The sequence below is a fragment of the Fundulus heteroclitus genome, chromosome 20 (assembly GCF_011125445.2).
Source record: "Fundulus heteroclitus isolate FHET01 chromosome 20, MU-UCD_Fhet_4.1, whole genome shotgun sequence".
Lineage (NCBI taxonomy): Eukaryota > Metazoa > Chordata > Actinopteri > Cyprinodontiformes > Fundulidae > Fundulus > Fundulus heteroclitus.
The window spans coordinates 21993771-22017713 of NC_046380.1; the positions used below are offsets into that span (position 1 = coordinate 21993771).

Consider the following 23943-nt stretch of genomic DNA (forward strand, 5'->3'; position numbering starts at 1 on the left):
TACGTGTATGGAACATTAAACAATAAATAAAAATAAACCGAAACATGTAACACATGAAATGTCTTTCACAAGTGTTCATTCCCTTTGAACTTTTTAGTACATTTTGCCAGGTTGCAAACAAAAAATGTGATTTTGTGCCATTTACTAACATAACTGTCTTCACATGGAGGATTTTATTAAAATAATGGATATTAAACATACATTTTAACATGTCACAAACACCCTTTTTTAAGATTCGTGCAACTTGTTTTGGTCAGCAAACATTTTTATGTATCATCTTTGCCTATAAAGATTGTTACTAATGAAATGCTAGCCCTTAATCATCATACAAAGAGGATTATTAAAAATAACGTATGCCGTGTTCCTGAATATTAACCCGTTGTCATGAGAAAAGACAATAGCATGAGATCAATAATGAGAGTTTGTCTAAAGCGAGCTCTCTTGGGACATACTCATGCTCGTGGTATTGTTTTTTATTGCTTCTACCATATTATGTTGCTGTTTTATATGTGAAGCACTTTGGTCACTCTCTTGTAATAGTGCTATAAAGATGATTTGATGCCTCTTCTGTCTTACTTTCCACTAGTAGTACTTTCTAGAATGTACCCCCAGTATAGACCCAGCATGTATAAGATGCCATGCAGATCAAGCTACATTAGGTCATGCTTTGGAAAAACTTCAAGGTCATCTCCCACGTGTGGGAGAACTTTGCCAACCTCTCCCCATGTTGCCATCTTTCCTCCAGAGGACAAAGTCTTTAAAACTCTGGCTAAAGCAACAATGTTTGCCTCATTGATAGCTTGCAGAATTGTCCTTCTCCAGCAGAAGTCTGACAACCCCCCCCCCTGCTTTTGATAAGTTGGGTCAAAGAGATGCCGTCCATGCTCCACAATGGATGTCGTGAAGAATTTACTGAGGCCTGGTCGTCAGATTATGTAAAAAAAACATTATACAATAAGAGTAATTTGTAACCTTGCTCAACTGACTGCAGACATTCATGCAATATGGAGTTACCTTCCCCATCTCTTTCTCACTTCAAACAAAGAAATACGTGTGAAAAAATCAAAAGCCTCTTCTAGGTAGAAACTCCCATTATCGTACCAAAGGTCTATACGTTTGTTTTGTGGACATTTTATTCTTTTTTTTTTTTTGTCTGCAAGCTAAATTGGAAAAAATATAAAGAAAAACATCAGATTCTTTTTTCTGTTTGCTTGTGCTTTTGGACTTATTTGGACTTTTGTCTTGCTCTTTCTGTATGTTTGTTAATGTATGAAAGAATTCCAGTCAAGGATTCATTTACCCTATTCCTGTTTTTCCAATGTATGTCTGTCCAAAAACACCAACTTTCTTTTCCTTTTTGGCCTACATGCATAATATGTGAGGTAAACTAACTCTATACACATTACTTTCAGGGTGAAACACGGTGGTGACAGCATCATGCTGTGCGGAGGGTTTTCTTCAGCCTGAGTTGGGAAGATATTTACGCTTAGAAGGTTAGGTTAGGTTCAATACCCCGCTAGTGGTGTCCTTGATAAAGCGCTGTACAAGTACAAGCCATTTCCCATGGGATTAAAGCTTGTACAAGTTTCTACTGTCAAAAGTCTAAAATGAATCCATCAAAGTTAACAGCATGGCATTTTCACAGAGGAGCAAGTCATCAAGATCTATAACAGATCTTGATAACGCTATAACCTGATTATTTTTATTAATAAAATAGTAAAGAATGCCAACTTTCCTGTATATAAACAGGAAAAACAAACATGAAATGTGGGTGAGAAAGCCTTTCTGAACGGCTTTGGATCCGCTTGTGCAACTTTGTCAACTTGTATTGCGTATAACTGAAATAAAAAAATAAAGGGAACACTTGGAGTTACATTGTGTTAAATATTCCCATTATTTATATATATATATATATATATATATATATATATATATATATATATATATATATATATATATATATATATATATATATATATATATATATTTTTTTTTTTTTTGAAGTTTTGACATGCCCTGCTTCGAGCTTAATATAATAGCAGAGTGCTTGCTCAGGGGGAGGGAGCACTGCACCTAGATAACTTTTTAACTATAAAGATTTTCTAAAATTAATGATTACAGTTTGGGTTAAATAGGATATGTAACTGGATCTGATTCTATGTTATTTAACTACACTGCACTGAACTGGACTCATCTGAACCATAGTTGATAAACCTGGATGTGAAGTGGAACCAGTCGTTGGTTTTAAAGAATGTGCCTTGAGATGAAAGCTGTCAAAAACAGGATAAAGGAAATCACGTCTCTGGTAAAGTGCACTGTGTAAAATCTAGCAGCTCAAGAAACGTAAGAAAGCAAAAAGACGGTGACGGACGGCGTCAGCCACAATCTCTCTGCTCTGGCAGACCGTCGACGATTGTCGCGGCGCCCAACAACGAGGCCGTCTGTTTGGTCGATGAACAGCTGCGTTTTCTCCCCCCCCACCAGACAAGAACAAACACCGGCACAGAGCAGACATGGAGGCCTTTATTGTTCAACTATGTTTATAGTACAGTGCCACGTCGCTCAGCCGGCGTAGCCGCCCCGACGCGCGTTAGTCAACAACTTTTCACCACCATCATGCACACAAACACACTCACGCCGTTTCTATGTAAACATTGCAGGCTTTTTAGAGAGATAGAAAAAGCAAGGTAGTCATCAATACTTCCATTTTCTCTCTTAAGAGTTCAGAAGAGGTGACACACACACACACACACACACAAATAAACGTTTTGCTAGGTTGTTCGCCTTCTGGGGGGCGGTAAAAATGTCCGGTCCTCTCTAAACATACGCGCACACAGACAACTCTCATTCGAGCAGATATTTTGTCAAAGTGTAGTTAAAGTGTTTCCTGTTCAGTAGGCAGAAGGGACAATAGTGAAATTCAAGTGAAACATCGATCTCTTCTTATAATCCTTCCTACAGGTAAAAGGCCTTGTGTGTTAGTTCCCTTATGGTGTTGGGGAGGACAGCGTCCCGTCTTCCCAGTCCAGCCTGAAGACGCATTACCTTTTAGCGCGTACAAAGTACAAAGCGTTGGTCTTAGGGTAGTACTTCGCATTCTGCTTCTTGTCCATGAGGCCCCCGAAAATGATGAGCTCCCCGCGGCCCTGCACCACGGTGTGAAGGCTGGTCTCCGGCGGGCCCGTGACTGCTGCGGGGGTCCCGTTGCCGTAAACTTTCCAGGACACGACCCCCGCGGATTTGGCCCGGGAAACGTCCAGCACGTACATCTGCATGGGCTTGCAGTTCAGCGAGTGGTACAGAGGCTTGCCCACGTTCAGGCTCTGGGGCGGGTGGTGGCCGAGGCGCCGCGCTATCGGCGGGATGGCGTGTCCGTCGGGCACGGCGGCCTGCGGGGGGCTGGACGAGGACGACGGAGGGGTTCCTGAGGGCCCGGTTCCTCCTCCGCCCCCGCCGCTGCCGCCCATAGGAGAAGCCCCCTGTGTTGGAAGGGAAGACGACGGTAAAGATGAGGAAGATCTGTTTTTCACTGCCTCCAGTCCTCGTCGTAGGGCAGCGGGGGACACCGCTCCTGGGGGCGTGAGAGGGGAGCCTGAGGGGGGGGTGTGCAGGCCATTGGTATTTGGGAGCTCTTGGTGAGGAGCGGCAGAGGGAGGAGAGTCCCACCCATAGTCTGTGGAACCAGGCAGATGAGGACGGGAGGGAGGAGAGCAGCCCTGGGCCGGGCTGGTCCGAGGAGAAGGGGAGGAGCCATTTATGAGGGAGGGAAGCGGAGGGAGAGGGGGGCTGTCGGGGCCTTGCGAAGGAGACGGCTGCTGAGACGAGGACGGGCTCCCGTCTCTGGCACTTCCTCTGGCTGAGGGCCGAGGTCTCAGCGTGCCCCATCGGCCGTTTACACACGGCGCCTCCTCGGCGGCTCCCAGGACGACACCGGCGGCCCCGCTCCGGATCGGGGACTGAGACCGCAGGGAGGGCGGCTCCGGCCCCAAGGGGGCGGGAGTGGCACTTATGGGGGAAGGTCGCGAGTTAAGACTTGGACTAAGAGGCGCGCGGCCGGACGGAGCCTGTGAGAAAACCACCACACACTGGCCCACCTAGCAGCGAAAAACACAAAGCAGGACAATCACAGATTAGAGATCAGTGAACAGAGATGGCAGGACTGACAGCTGAAGGTCATTTCACTCCTGAACCATTTCATTACCTTCATTAAGGTCGTTTTACACTGCAAAAACGCAACTAAAAATAAGTTAAATGTTCTTAAAATTAGTGTATTTGTCCTGGATTTGAACAAGTAAATAGGATGATTTGCCAATGGAATAAGATTTTTGCACTTAAAATAGGAACAATTCATCTCCATCATCCTATTTCAAATTCAGGATGTCTAATTATCTTATTTTAGGGGTCAAAATACTCGTTCCAGTGGCAGATAACCTTATTTACCTGCTCAAATCAAGGATAAATACACTAACTTTAAGGACATTTTACTTATTTTTAGATCTGTTTTTGCAGTGTATATCCAACTTTTACAGGTAAGAAATGGAGCCATCAACACAAAGATGTTTTGTACCAACCATAAACATATTTCATAGCCAACATGGCAACAGAAAATTAAGAGTAGTATACTATAACCTACTCAGAGTACAATAAAAACGCTGTCATCCAACTACGATAAGAAATATCTACCAGCAGGAGGTCACTCTGTAATTTTAGATCGAAGGTCATAGCCACAATAAATGGAAAAGTCGTCTAATTAAAGAAAATAATGAAAGCTGATTTGACCGGGAGCCTACGTAGGCGTCAAAGACTCACTTTACAAGCTGGGTGGCACCACAACTCCGGGGCCCCGTGGTCCTCATTCTCCACCTGCAGCTGCTGCCACTTCCACGCGGGGCCGTCCATGTGGAGGAGCCAGGCGTCTTTAAGAAGCTGGGATTCACAACGAGAATCAGAATCATTTTAAATATGAACCGTCAGGAGCTGAAAATAATTATTCTAATATTAACACAACGACTTAAAACCAAAAACAAGACTGCATGAAGTGATTTAACTCCTTTTGTTTAAAGCTACTATCCAGACCTTTCTGCTAAAAATCAGTGAACTTGAGTTCATTTTAATTTACACAGAACATAGCAAAGGCAAATGGGTGCATCTGTTTTGCAATTTTTGTTGCAAATCCTATTCAACCTGAGATAAAATTATTCACATTTAATTGATTGATATTTAGCATTTAGGATCTAAAGAGCTGCAACAAAATATCTGAGCCACATGTGTGAATTTCAGGAAATTTTGTAGAGAATAAAACTGCTGAAAGTGTTTTGTGAAGAAGACCGTGGCAGATCATTTCAAACCAAGTTCCAGAAAAATGCTTCCAGCAAAAACCTCGCCAGAGAAGCTATGAGATTTTTTTATATCAAGATAGAGATTTTTTTTTTTAAAGAGATAAGATGAGAGTACCATTTATATCAAGATGGTCTATGTTGCGTTAGAATTATACTTTTGTTTCTCATATTTATCTACAACTGTTTGTTAAATCATGTGCCTGCGAGAGATTTGGGATGAAGCTTTGATTCAGAGTTTCCTTTTTATAATTCATGAATACAAAAACATATCAAGATAAATATTGCATATCGGCATTCAGTCTAAAAACATCAAGATTTTTTTGCTCCATATCGCCCAGCCCTACTTAACAAGTAAATATGTTTTTTGTCGTTAAATAACCAGGCAGCTGAAAAGGACTGGACTTTCTACTCAGCTGTGAAACTTTTATAGAGTTACAGTGGAAAGCATTTTGTGTGTCATGGGAGCAGGAAGGATTTAGCACGGGTGGTGAGGACAGCACAGGGGATTGTGGGATGTCTTCTACAGCATCTGAACAGGGTTTATTCTACTCAAAGGTTGTCAGACACACAGTCGCCACCCATCCGGGAAATGCACTGTTTGACCCACTTTCACCAGGTTAACGCTTCAGAAACACCAACTCAAAAACTAAGACTCAAAAACAGCTTCTTCCCGAAAGTTGTAAGAGCCATCGCCCACTGCTGAGACTCAAACCACCAGCCCAGTACATAGTCTGTTCCATCTTAAAGCACTGCTGGTAATGTCCATTTGTACATTCTAGTTTTTCAGGGAATGTCTGGCTGGACATCCAGTTCTCTAACCTGACGGTTTAAAATTAATACACAGTATTTACTGCAGACGTGAAGGTATTAATGGAGCATTCAGGTGATTAATTCATGCAACAGCACAGTACTCTATTACGCCTGTAAAGGGGCTGCTTTCTGACTTTTTGGACTTAGATACAAGTCTTAGAGACCCTAAAGACTATTTGCACGCTTTAAGCTTTTCAGGAATTGTGTTATATGTAATCCCTGTGCTTCCTGAGCCGGTGTCTCATGAAAAATGTTATCACGGTAACACATGGTGACAATAAAGAGCCGTGATCTATACAATGACCTTTACCCAAAAGCTGCTTTTAAATCTTTTGCTAGATACTATATTTAGCCAAAAGATCATGGGCTAAATACAGCAAATGTTTTCAGACAAACACTGACCTAAATGTTTTCTCTTTATATTAATTCGAAGAAACTTACCGCATTGGGACCACCACAGCCACCCAATATCAGCAAAGTCTTTTCATCAATGACAATCTAAAAGATTAAAAAAAAGCAGTTTGTATAATTCATTAATAAAATATACACAAAAATAAATAAAAACAATAATAAACTACTGTATTTTTCGGACTATAAGGCAGATTTAAAATCCTTACATTTTCTCAAAAATTGACGGTGCGCCTAATTATCTGGTGGGCCTTATATATAATTACTGTTGTTCTTACTGACTGACTTTATATGGTATAGTGTGCTCAAAAATCTGTTAAAATGTTTAAATACGACTTTGGTAAACAACGAAGCCGCTACACTCAATGGATATTCAGAGCATTACGGTACACTGTGTCACTGCCTGATCGGACCCCTGAGTTGTCTACAAGACTGCCTGACTGTAATGTCTAAACTAGAAGTGTTCCCGGAGTTCACGTTAGCAACAATCAACCAAGTAAGTTAATTCAATATAAAAATTACGTTTATTTTGGCCTTATGTTAGAAACAGGGCAGCGTAGTCCAACTACTCTGTCCTCCCAACACCTTATGGTCCAAAAAATATGGTAAATACTAAATAAGAACCAAAAGAATAAAACTAGCATAAAAAACTCCGTACTTGTGACTGGCCTCCTCGTGGGTGAGGTGACGGACATGATGTTGCCGGTTTGGACCAGGACCACTGCTCCAGATCCAGAACCCAGACTTCATTGCTCCTGATCACAGTAAGTGAATAAATACACAACATGAAAAATATTGACTGCAAATAGTTTCATTTCCACTCATCCTGGACATTTCCTACAGGACGTTTTAAGGGCAGCTTGTGAGAGCATTTGAGAGAGCTCCCTTCTCTCTGAAATCAGCGCACTGATAAAGTCAGGATGCATCTCTGCAAAGCAACAGATGAACCAGCAGCTTTATTTCCCCACTGACGGGACAATAAGGGAGATTTCTATTCTTCTATTGTATTAGATTTATTTGCTGCCCTTTCTGTGTAAACTAGAGGTGCTATGAGGGTGGACAGAACTAAGGGTTTGTGTGTAAAACCGGTTTACACAGAACAAAAAGCAGAGCTTAATGTTATCTGGCTAATGTGATTATTTACATTTTAATGCAGCCAGATTAGTTCTTTTAAGTGGAAAAATTAGATTTACCAGGGATTCTTATTTGACTCCTAATAGTGCATCTTTATTGCTTGAGTTGAGCCATTTAGCTTGAGTTTCAACATTTCTCTCCATCCACCTCTTTTTCACTACAATTTTACCTCCGAGCTGCCTAAAACATTTAAACTAAACACAGTGTATTAGAGTAAAACCCATCAAATAATCATACATCTGACGCGCTCCCAACGATCCCCCGAACACTATCATGGTGTTCCCGATCACAGACGACGAGTGGCCCGCCATGGGTGGAGGTCCATGTGTTGTAACTATACAGTTCCACCTGCGGAAACATAAGAGGGGAAAAAACCCACAAGAGAACATAACGATGAGTATTTCAGCTAAGGTTTCAACTTTCCCGTCCTTTTGTCTGAAGCACGCCCTCTAAGGGACTCTGGAATCCATCTCACCAGTTTTTTGAGGGTGAATAGGTGTGGATTTCGTCAAAAAACCTCTCTGGTTGGTGAAGTGGATACGGGCTGGGACGCGTCCAGCCTCCAAACAGCACCAGCAGATCCTTGTGCATCACCAGAGTCGCTCCAGCTTTTGGAGACGGATAGGAGCCTGCAGAAAATAAGACGGTAACTAAAATTATCATTGCCCTCATGACGATGCGAGGCTGTAAATAGAAAATAGTACAACACATACGAATATTTCAGAAGGATACAATATGTTTGATGGGCTGCTTTTAACTTCGTTACATAGCACAATGGCAAAAACAGCTGGTACACAGTTCCTGTTCAGTCAAGTGTAAAGTTCTCACCTGAGGCTAAAGGGCGGATCCACTCTTTACTGTTTAGGTCCAGTCTCCACAGATCATTAAAGGCAGCATTGCAGCTACTCTGGGTGCACCCCCCGAAAACGTACATGGACTGATTTGAGTCGTAGTAGCACGCACCTGCATCATGCAAACACAAGAGCGTTATGCTACACAACTAAGCGATAATCAGGGAATCACTGCATACAGCTCTTTGCAAAAGTATACAAGTCCCTTTTCATAGTTTGTTAGATTACAACCATAAAGCTATATGTGATAGACCAACACAGCTTAGTGCAGAACAGGGAAGTTGAAGGAAAATGACACACGGATCTCCATCATGGGCATTTAAAAACAAAGATCAAAAATGTTAAGTGTGTGCTTTATATTCAACCGACTATACTCTGACGCCCGTAGACAAAAACCTATGCAAATAGGTGACTTCGGTGTGATTTAATGTCAGTATAAATCCAGCTGCCATGGAAGGGCCTCCAGTGTTTGTTAGAGAACATTTATGAACAAAAAAAAAAAACATCAAAAGACAAAGGAATACAGCAGGCAGGACATGGATAAGGCTGTGGGGGAGTTTAAAGCGGGGTACTTTTATAAAACAGCATCTCAAATGTTAATGTTCTGTTCAATTAGCCGAATAATAAAATAAAACTACTAAGACGGGCCGTCTACCTAAGCTGACAGGCCGGGCAAAGAGATTATTAATCAGAGAAAGAGGCGAGGGGTACATGTAGACATGTAGGGGACACAGCAAACAGGCAGAAGAAGGTGATCTGGTTGAATTAGACCAAAATGTTTTTGTTTTTTTCGGAAGCCTTACACATGTGAACACACCACCTGTCACTTAGGAGATCTTATCCCTAACAGAGACAAGGAAACTGCTCAGAGTTGACTGGAAGAAGGATGGGAAGAACAGAATAGAGATCTGCTTTTGTTGTCTCACAGTGGGGGAAATGCAGGTGTACCAGCTGTTAGGTGAAAGGCAAATGGAAGCATGCAGACACACACTAAGGTAAAAAATATAAAAACTAAATAAAATAGACTGTACAGTATCAGCAAATTTACAACATAAGAAAAATAATACTGTACAGTTAATAAAACTAGCATAACACAAAGGGCTATCCAGGGAGAAAACTTGCTGAGGCTCAAGATGCCTGAAACCAGAGTGCCTGATGGGGAGGATGAGCTCAAAGCAGATTCAGGTGTTAGATTGTCCCAGCTGTAGTCTGGACCTAAATCTAAATAGGAGAAAACCATTACACGACAATTTTCTATTACCTTCCTGGGAAATCTGAATAATCCCGGTAGCTCCTTAAATAAATATATTTTTGTCTGATTTTGACAGCGGCAGCCAGAAAGGCAATTACAACACGGTGGCTCCTTCCTGACAATTTGTCTCAAAAAGGGTACTTTTGTTAAGTTATGGAGCAAGTGGGTCAGATATATTAAACCTTTACGACCAGACTTTACTAAGGTCTCTCGTGTGTAGAAAAGAATGTTATTAAATCGACCCTATTCCCTGTTCTTATTTATGAAAATGGCTGCATTTTTACGGTTTTCGTTCTCTCTCTCCTACTGGGACATTTTGCACTGTTTGCCCCACCCTGTCTACTTTCTGTGCGGATTGTCATGTTGCATTTATCCCACTTAACTTTGTAATGTACACCACTTTTTCAAGAAAAGAAAAAAAAAAAACTTTTCCAAAAAAAAAAAAATCCCTTTGCTTTTGCTTGACAAATATAGATTACTCTATGTTGGATTATCACATGTATTCCTGAAGATAATAGACTGAGGTTTGTGGCTGTAACGTGACACAATTTGAAACAGTTCCAGGGCTATGAATAGACAATTGTCCGCTGGAAAGTCCACAAATCGACTTCAGTCTATCAAGACCATAAGTTTGTCGCGTCTTTTTGATACGGTGACCTTTGTACGCTTAATGACGAGAGGGAAGTGAGAAATAGATTTCGTGAATGACGTAAAGCAGAGTGGTGTATACTGACTGTGTGAAAAGCGCTGAGTGATGGGGGTCCCGGGATATGGATACGTCCGGCTCTCCCACTGGATATTTCCCTCCTGGACCGCTCTCAAAAAACCATGGTAACACTGATAGGCGACGCCTGTTTCAGGAAGAAAACAAAAACTGAATAAGTCAACAGAGCAAAAGAAAAGTGTCCCAACTGGCATAACACACCTTAATGACGTTTTATCAAAACTACACAAAACACTGCTAAAACGAACGACATCAAAACACATCTGTACAATATTACGTAGATCAGACGGCCGTACCTTTAATTAGGCGATACCACTGCTTGCACACCAGTGCGGCGGTCTTGTGCTCCTGGTAAGGTGAGAGGAAGGATAAAATGTATTCAAGGACTTCCTCTGGCAGCTCCACCATGGTTCTCCCCTTCCCTTTGGCACCGGTGTCCATGTTCGCTTCTTGACCACAGGACCTCATCTTCGCCTCCGCCTCGCCTCCTCAACGCAGCACCCTCTGCGCCCTCATCCTCTGTATCCATGGCAACAAAGCATCCATCCTCATTGTCGGGGGAAAGGGACATTATTTTCTGTTGAGACATTGGGAAGACACGTTGACGGCCTACGTACAAATAAATAAAGCTCCTGAAGATGACCGGCACTGACACAGATCACACCGCGATAGGTCACCTTATCAGTTGCCCTCGTGACATCGGGGGGGATTTACCTGCTTTGTTGGCTTCTTTCTACCGAATCATAATGACGATGAAGCCTCGCATGAAAGTGGAAGATATGCTATCGCTTAAAAAAAGCCTAAGGGTGCTACAAAAAAGCGCGACAAGCGACCACGTTTTGTGAAACCACAAGCATCTCTCATCAAATTATTAAAAATCCGTAACGGTCTTTCTTCATACTGTTCGGCTTCGTCCCAGTTTCATTCCGTTAGCCACGTCTAGCTAGCTATCTTTAGCCTCCACATAAATGAATCAGTGGATTGCTAAGGCTAACTCTTTCTAAACGCTACCCACCTCAATGTTTAATGTTTTTTTTTAAGTCTTAATAAGAAGAGGAGAGCTTGTTTGTGTTTCTTCGTACATAAAAACGTTATTTTAGAGTTTGAAACCGACCAGTTGACTCGACGAATGTCACGTTTGATCCGGGCTTGCTAGCACATGCTAACGCTAGCTAACCTACCAGCAACATCCTGGCTAACAGTGGTTACACGTACCAGTGCATCTTCAGCTGACACGCTTGTTTTAATCGTATCTCTTCGCCGGGTGACACTTTTCTGACAGGTTATAGAAATCTATACATTCTTCCGTGTCTTGCCGATATGACATTAACAATCAGCATCAGCTAGATTATTGTCTTCTGTTGGTAGTCTTTGCTAATATTAGCCTCACCGGAGGGACTGCGTGCTGCCGCCTTTGGTGTGTCAGGGCTCTCCGCCGGGATGTGGTTAATTTCGCAGTGGAAAAGCCCGGTTCATACCCTTGCTTCAGCTTAGGTGTCTTCGGGGTTCAGGGTATGTATATGTCCTCTCCTCCTCCACGGTTATCAGCTCTGCCGACTCCTTCGCAGTCTCCATGCAATCGCCATCTTCCGCTGTGTGATCAGCTTCCTCCCTCCGCAGCAGAGCTCCACTTCGGCACAGCCTCTGAAAGGAGCATGGGTGGGTGGGGGTGTTGGATGTGGAACCAGGGGGGATCTCTCTCTCTCACACACACACACACATATATATATATATATATATATATATATATATATATATATATATATATATATAGATATATATATATATATATATATATATATATATACATATATATATATATATATATATATATATATATATATATATATATATATATATGTGTATATATATATATATATATATATATATATATATATACATATATATATATATATATATATATATATATATATTTATATACATATAGCATACAATTTGTTTAGGAAAATAAATTGTCAAAATATTGTAAAGAGGAAATCTTTTTTTTTTTTTTACCATAATACGAGACACTTTCATTTACTATTTTTTTTTATTCAATTTGAAGTTACACAAGTGGAAAAAAAAAAAGCCTGTTCTTAGCTCATTGTTTAATACCACTAGCAGCAAACTAGCAGTTATATTATTCAATATTGTTTACAATGACAGGGCCTGCCATCTTCTTTTAGTAGCATTTTTCAAAGCTTGGATTTAGTTGCACTTTGAATGCAGGTCAACTCTCAGACGATATGTTTGACATGAAAGCAAGTTTTTAAAAATAATCGTTACGTTGTTTATGGCAAATGAAAAGGAGGGGGGTCAGATTTGGTATAATAAAATCGGAGATTTCATTTTTAAGCCATATCGCCCAGCCTAGATAGATAGATAGATAGATAGATAGATAGATAGATAGATAGATAGATAGATAGATAGATAGATAGATAGATAGATAGATAGATGAGACTTAAAATGTTACCTTAGCAATAACACTTACCAATAGCATTAAAGTTAAACGTAAAACCTTTATTGCATAGCATGTTAAACTGCTTCCATGACTAAATATTATTGGCTGATTGATAAGGAAGTCTGCCTTTTTTCTGCTAACCTTCCTCCAGGTTTCAACCAAAAGCACCACAGAGGAAGTTGGAGACTCTACATAAATCTGCTGTGAATAGTGCATCTGATTTGCAATCATACATTAGGCCTGTAAATAAAAAATAAAATAAAATAAAATAAAGTTTAAAAAAAGTTGCCAAAGAGCCTTCTGGCTTTCTGGAGCCTTCAGAGCTGATTTTGCAAAGGATGGTTCATTGAGGAGAAACATTATCCTGTTCTCAAGACAGCAGCGTTTCCTCACTCAGAGGCCTCTTCAGATCCACTGCAAAACAAATTGCAAAAGGATATTCCTCCCACCACCACTTGAGTTTTCTATGAAGACACATGGCTGACAAATTAAATCAGTAATGGAAAAAACAAGCTTATCTAATCTACAGTTAGTTCCAAATCAACAGAAAATTTTTGCCTTTCTTATCAGTAAGGCAAAAAAAGTAAAAATAAAACCAGAGTGAGAATTGCACAATTATTGATAATATGGCATATTCAGGTAAATAAAATTATTCAAGTTAAACAGAGGAAAAACAGCATCTGATTTACACAATGATGTGAGAAAAATATGCATGATTGCAAAAGTTACACCCAGAGTAGCCAAAAGAAGTTCAGAACGACATCAGCATCTGAGACACAGTGTAAACGATTCATGACCAGATGAGAGTACGTGCAACAATTATGTAACATATTGTAAACACCTATGGAGTTTGTTGTGAGGAGCAGAGATTATAAAGTCTGACAGCAGCTGGGATGAAGGGACCTGTGGAAGCGCTCCTTTGAGCATCTGGGATGCAGCAGTCTGTCACTGAAAGAGCTCTGCAGCTCTGCAAAAGTTCCATGCATGGGGTGAGACATTGAGACATTGTCCATCAATTATGTAATTTTTCTTACATTCCTTTAATCTCCCACTACTTGCATTGGGTCCAGGGGGCATCCCAGGACAGAACTAGCCCTCCTAATGAGTTTATTCAGCTGCTTCCTCTCAGCTACAGATCAGCTGCTGCTCCAACAAACCACACCGTAGAAGATGGCTGATGCCACCACAGAGTCAAAGAAGGTCTTCAGGAGCGCTCCCTGCACTATAAACAACCTCAGTCTCCTCAGCAGGTAGAGTCTGCTCTGCCCCTAAAGAGCATCATTATTATGAGTCCAGTCCAGTTTATGGTTCAGGTGAACACCCAGGTACTTAGAAGAGTCCACCATCTCCACATCAGTTCCCTGAATGTTCACCTGTGTCAGTGAGGTGCGTCTGCAAAAGTCCACCTCCAGCTCCTTCGTTTTCCCTGCATTTAACCTGAGGTGGTTCTGCTGGCACCGGTCTACAAAGCTCTCTATCCACTGTCTGTACTCTGAGTCGTCCTGATCTGTGATGAAATCAGCTGTGGCAAAGTTATCAGAGAACCTCTGAAGGTGGCAGCCTGATGAGCTGATGGAGAAGTCTGCGGTGTAGAGGGTGAACAGAAGCGGTGCCAGCACAGTTTAATGCGGTGCTCCCATAGTGCAGATCAACCTGCAAGAAACAACCCTGTGTCCTTACATACTGTGGTCGACCAGTGAGGTAATCCAGCATCTACTGTGACAGGTAGTGGTCCACTCCTGACCGCTCCAGTTTGTCCTTCAGGAGTCGTGGTTGGATGGTGCTGATAGCACGTATAGAAGGAGAACATGAAGAGGGCAGCAGGAGCTCAGCAGATGTCCCCCTCTGGAACTGTTTCACAGGTACCCAGAACAACATGCCGGAGAAGGCTACTATGAAGAAAGAATGAAAAAAAAAAAACCAGACAAAATAAATTTAAAGTTAAAATAACAGCAACAAATACAATATTGAAGAGTAGCATGAGAATGTAGCAGAGGGAATGTGGTCATTATGTCCCTCAGCAATCTAAGCCTATCTAAGCCATATAGCTTGATATAAAAGGGAAGCTAAACTAGGAGACATGTGCTCTCTCGCTTTTCATTTTTTAACTTAATTTTTTATTGCGTGAGATACAAATAAGCTGTTTATTATAAAGATATAGAATCAAATGGCCAGAGGCTGAAATCAGCAATTTGTCTTTTGTCACAATTTAAAAAAAGAAGGATTCATCAAAACTAAGCTCTAACGTCAGTTTTGGTCAGTAAAGACTTCAACTATATACTTTTAGGAACTTTTGAGTTTAATAAAATCCAGATATAAAGTCATTACAAAAATATTTCCTATTTATTAATCAAAAAAGACACATAGGGATAGGATGATGGTTTTATGTGATCTTTTTAAGTATGTTGTTTTTCATTTTACTTTTTTTTTTTTTTTTTTTACAATATAAACCAGTTTGTCTGAAATAAAGATGAATATGTAAAATGCAATTTGGCCAAATTATGCATAGTAGGGCTTCACTGTTTTATTTATTTATTTGTTCTTCTTCTTTTTCGTGTCACTTGTTGAAATACGACGCCATCTTCAATAGGTCAACGTCCGTGATGTAGCTAACCGACGTAACTGCGTCATTTCCGTTCCCCAGTCTAAACGGTTGCATTAGCTTAGCGGCGGGTCTTGTCCGGCTGAATCTGTCGGGTGTTTGGTGAATATTTCACACCTTTTCCTCGCTGATAAAATTGGCTCGGCTTCGTTTGAAAGGGGCCCTGACGCAGGGCTGAAAGCGACCGGAAGTCGGGTTGAGATTGTCACTTCGGCTGTGAGCGTCAGGCTAACAGGCTAACACGCGGCTAAAGAAAGGTTTACGGATTTGCTCCTTCTGCTTGCATCAGACCAGAAAAAAAACAAGTGAAACCCGAGTCCCCGGCAGGCCTGTCCGCTGTAGCGCCACCGTCCCATGCCCTCAGGCGGGACTGGGTACAGTTTGCCGGAGGAGCGCACAGACATCCTGCCGGAGTCCTATTAAAAACATGGAGGATGAGGAGGTCGCTGAGAGCTGGGAAGAGGCAGCGGACAGTGGGGTGAGCTGGACACGACAGCTTTCGCTAGAAAAAAAAAATGCTTTTAGACAAGTGCGCGGTTTATTTTGCTCTCCTTTCCTCATCCAGGTTTTCTGGGTCAAAGTTACATTTTTTCGTGCCCGAAACCGTCCGAGCTGAACGTGTTGTCCGGTCACTCCTGTTATATATTTTTTATTTAAAATTGTTTTTCAACATATGGCACTGAGCGAGTTGGGGTTGAAAAAACAGTTCTAAATCATATTAACTAACTTTTTGCCCCCCCCCCCCCCGAACTATGTTAGATCCGCCCATTGCGGAAATGTCAGAAACTGAAACTGTAAACAAAGCCGTCAATCATGGCTCTCTCTTCATTTATTCACTTTTCACAAACAGGTTCTCCAATACTAGGAAGCTTTACACGCAATCTCTGCCCACACCGTCTCAGTGAGGACTAGCAGACAGGGATCCTAGGCAGGCTGCAAAGTATGGGACATGGTTTTATATATTTTCCCCGTCTAGATTAGAGAAGAAAACTATAACTTCACCCCTCCATGCTGTTTTCACAGTTTCCACCATTTGAGCCTGGCCAACATAGCAATGTATGGCAACTTTCACAGTGATATGTTAAGTTCAAAAGAAATATCAAAGAAATACAAAACAAACACTAAGAGCTCTGGAAAATTGAGTCTGAAGTTCAGACATGAAATCTGCTAGTTATTTATATATATATATATATATATATATATATATATATATATATATATATATATATATATATATAAAGGAAAATTTGAATGTTACCATGAATTAATTTAGGTTTGGGTTATAAGCTGCTTTACCCAACAGCCAGTTCTTCAGACAACGGTATGATGCTAATTACTGTTCCCAATGTAAATATTTGTGACTTTGATTTTGTTGATGGATAAAAGCTTTGATCTGACCTCCATCTAATGAAAAAAAAACAGTTTTATTATAACCAAAAAATGTATTTTAACAAATTTTAGTTCAATACCTCCTATTTCCAATCCTTAAGAAAAATAAGGTTTGTTTTAAGACCCTAATTATAATTGTGAGGATGTGATTGTAACATTGTATGACCACTGGACCACTTGTGGCTAATTGAAACATCGGATCCTTTGTTTTGTTTTTTTTTGTTTTTTTTTAAGTTGTAATCCAGTATAAACCCCTTTTTGGAGAGCTTCCCAATGCTGGGACTCACTGAGGATCATTATTTTTGCCTCAACACAAAAGACCATAGAGGATGGTTTTCAAATTAAAAATCTAAAAAGTTTAGAAATAATAATACAGATGAAAAGGACTTTTATTGCATGCATGTTTCTTTTTTTTAAATTAAATGTATCCCTCATTCTAATGTATTTATGAGAAAAATAATGTTTAAAAACAAAAGTTTGAAAAGGCCAGCTCCTGTGTGATTACACTACCAATGTGCCATGTGAATATCCCTCTCACCACCCTGTTCTATGTTCTTCTTTTATTTGTTAATTTCTAGCAGCAAAATATATTAGAGATCGACCGATGCAGGTTTTCTTGAGGCAGATACCGATTATTTTCACATCAGTCAGGTCGATACCCGATACTTGCTGCCAATTTTCTGATTTTGGATTAGATTCTTGAAGCCCATATTACTTTTTCTTCCTCCATTTACATGGTAAAAAAAATAATACAATGATAACAAACATTATAAAAGGCTTGAAACTTGTGTTCAAACCAGCTAATATTAAAAGTTAGCTTCAGGCCGCGGTTTGAAAGGTACACCAAGAAAAAAACCTGCGTCACGACTCGTACGGCAGTGGTTTGCTCGCTGTTAATGAACGCGCCACAGCGAGAAAAGGACTCCTTTAGTTCAATGGGGGGAGGAGAGAAAAAACTCTGACCACCACTGCTGTGTATGGGCATTATTTTATGTAAAGTCAGAAGCTGTACACGTGATTGGTAATGCTCTATGGGAACGAACACGCGCACGGCGGTGGCAGCTCGCCAGCCGGGGATCAGGTAGAGCTGGACAAAAAAAGCAAAATCATATTGATTGATAGCGATAATTAATTAAAAACATATATTTTAGGTGCAGCCTTGGTCTTTTTATGCTGTTGCTTAATGACCTATTTTTAGATAAAGAACACACAAACACTAAATTCAAACTCAACCCTTTAGTCAACCAACTTTTTACCAAAACTACAAGTTTAAAAAAAAAAAAAAGAAAGCGTGTTCTCTGAACTCTTTGAAGGGGGCGGAGCGTTCCTGGGTCTGTGTTGTGATTGGTTGAGAGGATGTAATGACTGTAATATTTACCTACATGGCTAAAATGCATAATCAAGGAAAACCTTTATTCTATTGAACTTTTTATTGACCCTTTTTTCTATCATGGATAGACGTCTATCGATCGATATATATATTGTTATTGAATTATCGTCCAGCCCTATCAGGTGTGTTTTTTTTGTTTTTTAGATAATTGATCGGTGAACGGACGCATGTATCGGCCGGGCGATGTCAGTCGACCTCTAAAATATAAACCTACCTATTATGGCTCAGTTGTGCACAAATCTATGAATGCAGTTGTCCTGAAACCTGGGTTCTTTTTAATATGAAACCGATTTCATTTTTAATAAACGAAAACTTTGTTAGCCTGGCGTCGTTTAATCGTGTATATTCTTCTATATTTCTAAATTGTTGTTCTCTGGAAATTAAAATGATAAAACAGTGATTCATCTTTAAGTGTTCATGAATTGTATTAAAGCTAACCACGCTGTGTTTGCGATGGCCTTGGATGGAAACCTGTGTGATATAGTTTTCACTTTCCGAGAGGTGTCTCTTGACAAAAGTATTATATAAAGTAATATATTATATAAAGTAATAAATAAAGGTATTAGACGAAGTCGATGTTGCGCTGTTTGCATAACTCGAACAAAAAAAGTATGTAAATGTCTCTGCTTCATGTTTCTTAGATCATGCAGGTATTTAAATTATATTTTACAGCTCACCTAACTGTCTCTGTTTTTTTTTTTTCTCATTAGGAAATTGAGAGAAGACTTGAGGCCAAACTAAAGATAAACCAGGAAGCAAAGTAAGTAACCAGCCCCCAAAGTTCCAGATTTTTCTTTAAAAATAAAAACACTCAAGTGGCTTTATTTTTGCAGGAAGAGCAGTTTAAAGTCTGCTAGCTCCCCGGTGCGAACAGCAATTGTAGTCCAAGATGACTCTCTGCCTGCGGCTCCTCCGCCTCAAATTCGAATTTTAAAGCGTCCTTCCAATAATGGTACCACAGGGAACTCTGCGTCCTCGTCTCGTCCCTCACAGCAGATGAAGTCTTTGGCCCAACGCGAGGCAGAGTATGCAGAGGCCCGAAGGAGGATTTTGGGCAGCGCTTCATCAGAGGAAACGCCTCAGGACAATCCAAGCCAGGACCGGTAACGCGTCATATCAGTAGCAGGAAATATACACGTCTTTATTAGTAGATTTTTAAAAAAAGATACATTTATATTTTTCTGAATTTATGTCATGATTATAGCTTACAGCTAATGGAAACCTCAAACTCTTGTGTCTCTGAAATCTCCAGTATTGCACTGGAGCAATTAAAGGATTTTTAGGACAGGAATGTTGGACTAGCTCCATGTACTGTGAGGTATAAGCATTTGCCCTTTGGTCAGCGCTCATTTTCCATGAATTAGTGCATCAGTGCAGAGCGACACGGAGCTTCAGCAGCTCGTGGCTCCGCTGATGTGTTCAGGAAGTACCGGGTGCTTTAATATTAAAGTACCGGGTGCTTTAATAGCGGCCTTCAGCCCGTCTACATTGTTTGTTGTCTCTCATCTTCCTCTTGACAATAGTCCATGTGTTGTGTGTGGGATTCGGGTCAGTGTGCTGGCCAGTCAAGCACAGCAGCGCCACGGTCACCAAACCGGGCATTGGTACTTCTGACAATGTAAGCGGACTTGATAAACCCCGGAGAACCCACACCACCAGGTGACATGGCTCTCAGAGTCATCACAGACGGTGAAAACTTCACACTGAAGCTGACGCAGCGTGGATTCTGCGCCTCTCCGCTCCTCCTCCAGACTCTGGGGGCTTTGATTTCCAAATTAGATGCTACATTTCATCTGAAAGCATCAGTCTGGTAGCCTCGTGAGACCATCCAGATCTCGCGAGCTTTCAAGGTTTCACTCGCAGATCAGTCTGGCTACTTTCCGTCAAAGAAAATTTGGAGCCGTTCACCAAACGAACGTCCAATCAGCGTTGGCTTTGAGGCGGGTTGAGGTGTGACGCAACGAGAAGATTGACAGTTCAGTCTAAAGAACATGGCGGCTTCAGCCGATGAAACTAGCGTTAGCGTGGCTATCGAGCAAGTTTTATCGGAATTACAGAGTATTTCTTTGCTGAGCTAACGAGCCTTTACCTGCAGCAGCAAGAGTAGTTTGGCTTGTGGTTGGTTTATTTGGCCCATCTATCACCAACATAGGCCAATCAGCTAACCAGTATTTTCGCCCCTTCCCAAAATTACTTCAACGGAAGGTTTCCAGATTGATATGCGGAGTCAGATAATCAGTCTGGCCCAGAGAAGAAATGTCTGGTGTCTCCGCTTCAGAAGAGGTTTAACACAAGTGAAATGCGTTTGTAGCCCATGTCCTGAATCTGTCGGGCTCTGTCTCCAGGTGTCCTCCTCACCTTGTGCATCTCTCCCAAATTCCTGGTGAGAATCCACCTTCTCCCCCACATTCTCCCTCCACTCAACCTTCCAGTAATATGCTGAGAAAACACACTCTGCACTGCCCGCTTCTTTTGCTGTGAACTTTTTTTGACTCTCGCTGATACTGGAGCATTTCTGACTGTCAAGAGACCAAGAAAGTTTAGGCCCCAACGTAACTTTTATGGCAAACAAACGTTTTATCCACCCTCGGTAATAAGAACAACATAATATTGTATTTCCATTAGCTGTAAGCCACCATTATCAACACTAACCAAAATAAACACTTGAAATAGATCACCCTGTGTGAGGAATGTATAAGAGTTTCACCCTTTAGGGTTGAATTGCTCAGAGAAATGAACAAATATTTTTTTAATTTATTGGGATGCACCGGTAGAGTCATGACCAATGATGTTTTTTTTTGTCTTTCCGTGTCAACAGGGCTTCACGTATGAATGTGCAGCAACCCTCGGACGCAGTCCGTCCAAACAATCAGGTGATCCGCCAGCCCAGCGGTCCCGACGGCACCTCCGGCTTCCGCCTCTGCAGATAAGCTGAAGCCGCCCTACTGCAAGGAAAACCGCCGCTTTCTCCGGAGCGAGGCAGAGTAGGGGGAGAAATTAAAGGGGTGTTTTTTGCGTGGGGGGTTTTTAAAGAGCAGAGTGGCGGGAGGACACCAAATTTGACTAAAACAGGGAGTCAGATCTACTTGTCTACCACCTCTCTGCTCCGCACGCTCTGATTTGACCTTTGCCTTTTGCCTTGTCTTTTTTCCCCTCTGTTGAACCTTCCGAGGTGGCCGGCAGAGGTCGAGGATTTAAAAGCCCTCCGGTTCCACATTGGGAACAGGCTTTAACCGCGTACCCCCACCCCCACCCCCCCAACACACTGTGATACTCCGATGCGCTCTCCGCATTTAAAATCCGCGAAGTGCTCGTCACTTCAGGGAGAAATGAGGAGGACTTGCTTATCTGGGGGCGGGGGAGACCTGCGAGGCGTGCAAGCAGAGCCCGTTTCTCCCTGGCGTAGCGTGGGGACGTTGCCGGGTGTCCAGCGAGAGGACTTTAGCGCGTCGAGAGGAAATGTGCAGAGCGCAGTGCCAAGAACGGAGAGTTTAGCCGATTGAGGGAAAGACGGCTGAACGTGGGACCTACTCAGTGAAAGTGCACAGTGCCGAATAATGTGTCTTAGCGCTGCAGACGGCGGCCCCGAGCAGAACGTCGCACAGTCCATGGGACGCTACTGTAGGAAGGCTGGCACGCAACCTCTGGCCAAAAAAAAAAAAAAAAACACCCTCACGATCTGAACGACGGAGTCGCTTAAATCTGTTTCTACAAGCAATAACGACAAAAATCACTTCCTGGATTATTTTTCTGTGCGTGTGTGTTTTGGTTTAAAAAAATGTTAACATTGTTTCTCCCATGTTTTTTTTTTTCTCTTTTCTTTCTTTCTGTGACATTCTATTTTTTAATTAGAAGATTTGTAGGCTGTTTAGATAATAGGTCGCAATAGAAACGTTTATTCGTAATGTTGGTTTTGATCAAGTCTGCAGAAATTGTGAATTAGGATTTCCAAAGTTTCCCCCGGTTCATTGTCCCCCCTGTGTGTGCCGCATCAGCAGAAAGAGCGCTGGAGCTGAAGCTCACTGCTTGATTGTGGAAATGATCCAAAAGGTGTCAGCATCAAGCCCAAAAGGATGCCAGGCTTCAGTTTGGCAAGGAAATATCAGAGAACGTACCTTTTTTTTTTTTTTTTTTATCAGCACTCTGTGGGACGAAGCCAGATTTATCTTCCTGGTTTTGACGAATGTCTTCCTGCCGTGTTTCTTTTTAACACAACAGGGTTTTATCACATTGTCCGCTCATTTTTCCACAGACTGAAAATAAGGGGTTTACAAACTACAAAATCAATTATATCATCGGTTACAAGTACTGACGGCTGGTATCAGAGTATTAAACTTAAGTAGGTCTGAACAACTGACCGAAGTAACTTTCTGTATTGTTCTCAATGAGTACTACAAAGATATGTTATGACGCAAATAATAATAAAATATGTGTTTGGAGATCCTAATCTCTCATTTCATAAGTAAATTGGCCCAAATAGTGATAAAAAACCTTAATTGTAATAATAAGTTATAATAATAAACCATCACAGTGTTCAGAAAATATTTAGAATATTAAATTATATGTGAGATTTGAGCATTTTTTTTTGTCTATTTCATTCATGGAAACACTGATGTGTAATGTTTTGAGTACAAGCTCACGAAATGGAAGTAGGAATGGACCTGGAGGCTTTGAACCTTTTGGGACTTTATGCCTTAAATTAACCCCCGCCTGCCAACAAACACTTACTGCTGGTTATTTTTGGCTTACCTTTGAAGCTGTTTTAGTGCTTAGAGTTTTTTTTTTCTGTCAGCTGCACTCTGCAGGGTTTTTTGTTGTTGTTGTTTTTTTTTGTTGTTGTAGGAAACTCATGGCTGCACCAAGTCGTGTTTTATGTTTCTCTTGCCGTACCGCTACATGACTCTGCTTTGAGTTTATCCGAACAGTTTTCAATGTATCGATGTGAAGCCCCTTTCTGGGACTTGTTTGCGGTGTGAGATCAGCCGTGCAGCCGGCCTAGTGTCTGAAACTTCTGCATCTTAGACTTCAGGTGTCACTAAAGCCTCAGTATTTTTAGCTGCACATTTACTCTGTTAAAGGCAACGTGGATTTGGACCCATCGTCTGAAGCTCGGCATCGGGTCGTACTCTGTGACAAAGGTGTATGTTCAGTCTGGCTTTGAGACGGAAAGGATTCAGTGAGGAATTCAAGCCGATACGGCGTCTGTGCAATTAACTCATGATGCTTTATGGCAGACCTTCACAGCCAGTTGTCTAGTTTGATGCCCATTTTGATGTCATTGTTTTAAAACTTGAAGAATCCAAATGAAATTCGAATACCCTTTAATAAACGTTTAAAGACACTGCCTGGGATGTTGTTTTTTTTTGTGTGTGTTTTGCTCTGAAATAAATGAAGATCATGAGCCATTTAAAATTTGCATGAAGTCAAACATTATTTATTCACTTTGAATGCTCGGTGCAGACTTTTTGTTTTATATTACAGAGAGTAGACTGGCTGTAATTCATCACATTAGCAGATGTGAAAAGCCAAATTTGTCTTTTATTGTAGTTGCATAATGTCACCCTGGAAAATGTACCAACATCT

General features: G+C 41.2%; 2 protein-coding genes across 2 annotated transcripts; one reads left to right on the forward strand and one right to left on the reverse strand.

Moving 5' to 3' along the window:
* Window positions 1-2503: 2503 nt before the first annotated feature.
* Window positions 2504-11090, reverse strand: fbxo42 (F-box protein 42). Its single transcript, XM_036151236.1, is given in 10 exon segments — window positions 2504-4094; window positions 4810-4926; window positions 6591-6647; window positions 7216-7312; window positions 7929-8039; window positions 8167-8320; window positions 8520-8654; window positions 10529-10645; window positions 10815-11004; window positions 11006-11090. Coding segments are annotated over 10 exon segments (2115 nt in total). The 5' UTR covers window position 11090; the 3' UTR covers window positions 2504-3041.
* A 4500-nt stretch (window positions 11091-15590) lies between these two features.
* Window positions 15591-23704, forward strand: LOC105927180 (SUZ domain-containing protein 1). Its single transcript, XM_012863821.3, has 4 exons — window positions 15591-16059; window positions 19071-19120; window positions 19194-19463; window positions 21179-23704. The coding sequence occupies exons 1-4, from the start codon at window positions 16009-16011 to the stop codon at window positions 21288-21290; spliced, it is 483 nt and encodes a 160-aa protein (XP_012719275.2). The 5' UTR covers window positions 15591-16008; the 3' UTR covers window positions 21291-23704.
* The last annotated feature ends 239 nt before the right edge of the window (window positions 23705-23943 follow it).